At 38.7% G+C, this 6,950-nt stretch overlaps 1 protein-coding gene across 1 annotated transcript in view; it reads left to right on the forward strand.

Moving 5' to 3' along the window:
• FREM3 (FRAS1 related extracellular matrix 3) overlaps nt 1-6,950 on the forward strand; it is a 139,910-nt gene that overhangs the window by 100,146 nt on the left and 32,814 nt on the right. The window contains exon 5 of the mRNA XM_006887043.1: nt 1,959-2,189. Coding sequence (XP_006887105.1) covers nt 1,959-2,189 — 231 coding nt within the window. The remainder of the gene's footprint in view (nt 1-1,958; nt 2,190-6,950) is intronic.

The following is a 6,950-nucleotide window of genomic DNA, read 5'->3' on the forward strand; positions in this document are numbered from 1 at the left end:
TTTTTTTTAAAGTCAACTACACACACAAAAAATCTGAGACCTAATTTCACTATTTGTTGTTGTGATTTTTGTTGACACTTACTTCAATAACTAAGTTGCTAAGTCCCATTTCCTAACAGATGATTTCTCTCTCCTCATCTCTTTATTTCCAATGATACTGTCCTACTTGTCTGGAAAGTCGTTAGCAATTCTTTCACATTAAAAAATCAATTCAAACACAAGAAAACAAAACACTATGAGTGATGATCTGCCTGAGAAAACAAACTACAGAGTCATTCTCCCCTCACACTGAAGGACTGGAATTACCAAATACAAAGCAGTCATTCAACAAAGATTTACTGAAGACCTCTCATACCCCTAGACATGGCCTTAGTTACCAGAAATTCATCAGGAAGCAATGCAACAAATAAATCTTTGCTTCCTTAGACTTTACATTTCAGTGTCATCTTCTTTAGATTATGGTTTTTCTGGGGCTTAGGCAATTTCTTGCTCATTTTTTAATCCCCAGCACCTGACAGAGTTTGGCACTTCTGAGACCTTCAATAAATATTTCCTAGAATAACAAATAGGTTAATTACTATTCTCTATTTTCTCTCTTTCGCACACCTCTCTTTCCATATTTGATAACATAATCAATACGTTAATGGTTGCTCTTGCTTTTTCTCTCTTCTATCATTCTCAGTCCCTTCTTCTCATTTCAGTGCACTCTGCTTATTTACACTCTCTAAGCCAATAAAATGTCTACAAAGATCATTTTTACACTAAGGGAAGCAATGCCTATGCTACCTACTTCTCATCAACAATAAAAATCACTTATAAAGATTATTCCTTAGGGAGCTCTGTTGGCCTACTGGCAAGAAGTTGTACTGCAATCCCAGAGGTTGTTATGTTGTTATGTGTCGTCGAGTCATTTGCGACTCAGAGCGATCCTATGTACAACAGCCCTAAACCCTGCTCTATCCTGTGCCAATCTCATTGCCTCTGACACACCCATCCTGATTACCCCAGTCACTGAATCAATTCATCTCATAGAGGGTCTTCCCCTCTTGTGCCGACCCTCCACCCTCCCAAGCATGATGTCCCTTTTCAAGGATCTGTCCCTCCTTACAACATGCGCAAAGTATGTTAGATGAAGCCCCAGAATCCTTGTCTCCAAGGAGTAGCTTGGTTTAACCCTCTCCAGGATGAATCTGTTTGTTTTCTTGGCCGTATATGGTACATTCAATACTCTTCTCCAGCACCACAGCTCAAAGACATCAATTCTCCTTCTGTTCTCCCTAGTCATTGTCCAACTCTCTGATGCATAACAAGTGATTGCAAAGACCATGGCCTGTATCAGGCGCACCTTAGTCTCCAGAGAGACACCGTTGCTCCTGAGTACTTTAGAGAGGTCCCTAACAACAGACATTCCCATTGCAATACGCTTTTTAATTTCCTGGCTGCTGGTGCCAAGAGTGTTGACTGTGGAGCCGAGCAAACTGAAGCTGTGAACAATCTCAATCTCTTCGCCATCCATCCTGATGCTGCCAATTGGTCCAGTGGTGAGAATCTTTGTCTTCTTGACATTGAGCCTCAGTCCATATTGAAGGCTGTAATCCTTGACCCTCTGCAGTAAGTGCATGAGGTCCTCCTCAGTTTCAGCAAGCAGGGTTGTATCATCTGCATAACGCAGATTGTTAATAGATCTTCCACCAATCCTGACGCCACAATTCTCTTCATAGAGCCCAGCCTCTCGGATAATCTGCTCTGCATACAGGTTGAAAAGGCAGTTCAAATCCACCAGATGCTCTGCTGGAGAAGGAGATGCAATCTCCTCCTGTACCAGTCAGATCCAATTTAACGGGACACACAGAGAAAATAATAAAATAAAATTAGAAAATAATAATAATAAAGACTATTCCGTTAGTCACTTTACGTTCATGGTTTATGGTTTTCAGATTTATTTTTTTTTTTTTTAGGCATTGAAATCAAAGACGAAACCGCAAAAATAGATAAAGATTTTAAAGTGAAGGCCCAGAAGCTGGTCCATTTCAATCCTGGACAGACCACAGCCACATGGAGGGTGAGAATTATACCTGACAATGAATATGAGGCTTCAGAGACCTTCCAGATCATTCTGTCGAACCCTGTCATGGCTGCATTGAAGTCTCCACAAACAGCAACAGTTGAAATTGTTGATCCTGGAGATGGTATGTGGTAGTATTAGGCAGTATAGATCCCTTGATGCATTTTTATCTATTCATACTTTCCTTGAGATCTGTAAAGCACTGGCATATTAGTTTTCACTTAATATTTAAAGATAAATTATTCTAAGGCACTATTTTTTATCCATTTTTTTGTTTAAGTTTTTGTTTTTATTTTTTTTTCTCTACTAGTTTATTTACAAAATTCAAATACAAATTAGAACAAATTCTTTCCATTTCCCTCACCCCCCGACCCATCAAATTGTACAACCCAATGATTAATCCCCCCTTCGCCCTGCACATCCCCATCCCTCTGCTTCCAGCCACTCCCACCCCTCCTGGACCTTTATACTATTTCTACTATAACAGTTTTATACAATATTTATCATTATGGGACTGAGTTAGTTCATTCAGCATAATGTTGTCCAGTCCTTCACTTTAGGTCATAATTTACAAAGTTATTGCTCCTGTATGCTGCATAGTATTTAATTGTGTGAATGGACCATAATTTCCCAATCCTTTCTTTTGTGGTCGGACATTTGGGCTATTTCTTGCAATGGTGAATAATGCTGCTATGAACATTGGTGTACAAATCTCAGTTTGGGCCTCAGTTCTCATATTCTCAGGGTGTATTCCAAGTGTCTTATAACAAAAGTTTACAGAATACTCCTGGGCCTATACAAGAAAAAGACTGATAATCGAATTACAAAATGGGCAAAAGACATAGAAAGAATTTTCACACAGGAAGATATTTGGCAAACAGACACATGAAGAAATGCTCCAAATCACTGGCAATAAGAAAGATGTAAGTCAAAACCACAATGAGGTACTATCTCACTCCAGTAAGAATGGTAAAGTTTAACAGGGCAGCAAGTAATAGATGTTGGAGAGGATGTGGCCAGAAAGGAACTTTATACATCGTTGGTAGGACTGTAAAATGGTGCAATCATTCTGGAAGGCAGTTTGACGCTTCCTCAAAAGGCTAAACAAAGAAATTCCATATGATCCAGCTACTCCACTACTTGGAATATATACATTCTTAAGTTTTAAAAGGAATGTACAAAGAAGCATAGAGTTATTTGCCAGTTTTCCTTTAACGTATATTCATTAAACTGTCTGTACTCTTTAATAAAGGAATGGTTTAAACTGGTGGCCAATCTTATCCAGGCCCAATGTCTTCTCACAGTCTCCTGATAATGCCCTGCAGCCACCCCTCCTGGCAAGGAGGTGACCTAGATATAACTTGTTAGAAATTAGCTAACTACCTAGGCACAGCATGTACAGAGCTTTTTCATAATTGTTAAGGAAAAAGTATGTCTAATTTTCCCCAAGCAGTAGATGACTTCCACAAGAATCAGTGATGAGTTCTCTGTAGAATGTCTGGAAGGGGATGGGAAGTTTTCAAGTCAAATAAGTCTAGAGACTATTTCAAACACTAACCCCCTTTGAGGCATTATCATTTACATTAACTAATTACGAAATCTGAGAAACTCTGCTCTAGAGACATCTGCTGGACTTTACTTAGCCCTATTTTCCCAAACTGTATCATAGAATTTTCTTTTCTTTTTTTATTGTCTTCCACAAAAAATACCCTTTAAAGTCTGTCAAAGTTCTAGCATTCTTGAAACACAGGTTGAAAATGCGGCCGGCCTTCCACCAGCTGTACAGAAAGTGTAGAAAGCCTTCTCTCCAAGACCCAAAAAGCAAGGTATCAGAACAGTTTTATTAATAATAAAGATTAGACACATACATCAGATGTGATAAGAGTTACAAGATAAAGAAGTGGTGAGATCAGTGTTGTCCCCAGCAATAAAACTTCTTGGAAAAGGTAGAGTTTGAACTAAATCCAGAAGAGTAAATGGGCATCTAGTTAACAGATGAATGAAAATAGGCTTTCCAGACTTGGAAAATAAAGATAGTGACTGAATAACTCAATCTTTTTGTATTGGAGTTTTTTCACTTAAGCCTGATAATTTTTATTTACTTTACAAATCGGTTGGATCAGATTTCTAGATTGAAGGATATAAAGTAGAAGAAATAAGTCAAGGTAATATGATGTCAAATGAAGGAAGGGCAATTATCTCCTGTCTATTGTTGTTGCTGTTGTTGTTATGTACCATTGAGCCCTTTGTGACTCATAGTGACTCTATTTACAACAGCTCTGAATTTTGCCCTAACCTGAGCCAGTCTCACTGACTCAGACACACCTAACCCCATTTCCCTAGTTATCGTGTCAATCCAACTCATCTGAGGTCTTCCTCTGCTGCTCTGTCCCTCTACTCTTCTAAGTATGATATCCTTCTCCAAGGATTGGACCCTCCTAGCCATGTGCTCAACATATGTGAGATGAAGCTTCAAAATCCTTACCTTCAAGGAGAAACTTGTTTGCTTCTTCTGTCATCCTTAGTCATTGTTCTGCTCTCTAATGCAGAGCAGGTAATTGCGAAGACCATAGCCTAGATCGGGAACACCTTAGAATGTCTATCTGTGCTTCATTGACTATGCACAGTCTTTTAACTGTGTGGATCACAGCAAATGGTGGTTAACATTGAAAAGAGTGGGAGTCACAGAATACTTGATTGTGCTCATGTGAAACCTATATTTGAAGCAGGAGGCAGTCATCAGAACAGAGAAAGGAAACTCTGCATGGTTCAAAATCAGGAAAGAAGTGTCAGAGATGTCTTCTGTCTCCACACCTTTTCAATTTATATGTGGAACAGGTCATTCAAGAGGCTGAACTTTATAAGGAAGAATGTGACATCAGGATTGGAGGAAGACTCATCACAAACCTGCATTACACAGATGACACATCCTTGCTTGCCAAAACTGAGAAGGACCTGAAATATTTGCTGCAAAAGGTCAAGGACTATATAGTCTTCAATATGGATTGAAGCTTAATTAGCATCAATAAGACAAAGATTCTCAGCACGGGGCCAAAATAGATGGAGAAGAAACTGAGGTTGATAACAATTTTAACTTACTCAGCTCTACAATCAACACTCTTGGTTGGCACCAGCAGTCAGGAAATCAAAAGATTAAATGCTTTGGGTAAGTCTGCTGTCAGCTACATCTTCTCTCCAAAGTGCTGAGGAGCAATGGTGTCAGTCTAGAAAGTAAGGTGTGCCTGATCATGGGAAAAATAATTGAGGCAATTGGTTGTGAACAAGATACTTATTTCAATTCTTAATTCTGTGAAAAGGAACAACCAACTTTATAAATTTCTTTATTAAAATAAACCCATAATTCTAATTATATAATTCATGCTTACTGAAAAATATTTAGAAAACAAATACTAGAAAGAATTTTAAGTAGCTCTAGGGAGCTCTAGTGGCAAGAAGCTGCACTGCAATCCCAAAAGCACGCAATTCAAGGCTATCAGTTGTTCTGTGGGAGAAGGATGAGCAATCTCCTCCCACGCAATTAACTGCCTCTGTAAAAGTGCTGGAGAGTCAGCCATGGGTCGATCCCAACTCTAAGGTACAACAACAACAACGACCCATTATCAAGAGATAACAAATATTCATAATTTGATGAATGTGCTGATGATGTGTGCATGTAGACACACATAGAGTTTACTAAGGTTCCACAGGTAAATTATTTTTGCAATTGAGATAAAGTCTAATATTTTTTATTTCTGAGCATATGAAATGATCATTGTAATGTCTTACACATAGTATTGCTCGATAAATATTGAATAAAATGCTTCTGTGTGTGTGTACATATGCTTACACACATATATATGAGCTCTGGTGGCCTCACTAGTAAGGAGCCGCTCTGCTAATCCAAAGGCACACAGTTCAATCCACCACTTGCTTCTTGGTAGAAAGACAGGGAATCTACTCTCATACAATTCACTACCTTTAAAAACATACTGGAGAGTCATCTAGGGTTCTGGCTCTATCACATATAACAATAACAACAATACACACAGATACACACACACACACACACACACACACATATTCAAGTCAAAACTCAAACTCAGCTCATTGTCATCAAGTTGGATTTGACTTATAGCTGACCCACCAGTGGGTTTTTCAAGACTATATATCACACAAGAGTAGACTGCCCAACTTTCTCTCTTGGACCCACTGGTGGCAGAGAGACACTGCCTTTGAATTAGCAGCACAACTCCTAATAGTCTACATTACTAGAGCTCCCTAGTGATGTATATTTAGAAGACTTGACATTTTATATTAAACGGGGGTGGAGGGGAGACACACAGAGATGCTACAAAATTTTCCTTTACATTTTGATACTGGATGTCTATTTTAAACTTTCAAAAAGCATCTCTTGATTGTGCTCATGCAAAACCTATACTTAGACTAAGAAACAATAGTCAGAATAGGGAGAGAAAACACTGCATGGTTCAAAATCAGAAAAGAAGTGTTTCAGGGAAGAATTCTGTCTCCACATCTTTTCATATTATATGTGGAACAGATCACTTAGGAGACTGGATTCTATAAGGAAGGATGTGGCATCAAAATTGTAGGAAGACTCATTATGCAGATGACACATGCTTGTTTGCCAAACTGAGGAGGACCTGAAACACTTGTGGCTGAAGGTCAAGGACTGCAGTCTCCAATATGGATTAAAGCCCAACATCAAGAAAACAAAGATTTTCATCACTGGGCCAATTAGCAGCATCAAGATAGATGGAGAAGAGATTGAGATTGTTAACAATTTCAACTTGCTTGGTTCCACAATCTACTCTCCTGGCACTAGTAGTCAAGAAATCAAAAGATGAATTGCATTGGGAAAATCTAC

This window comes from Elephantulus edwardii, unplaced genomic scaffold (assembly GCF_000299155.1).
Source record: "Elephantulus edwardii isolate Elephantulus edwardi_28Jun2011 unplaced genomic scaffold, EleEdw1.0 scaffold00053, whole genome shotgun sequence".
In the NCBI taxonomy this organism is placed as follows: domain Eukaryota; kingdom Metazoa; phylum Chordata; class Mammalia; order Macroscelidea; family Macroscelididae; genus Elephantulus; species Elephantulus edwardii.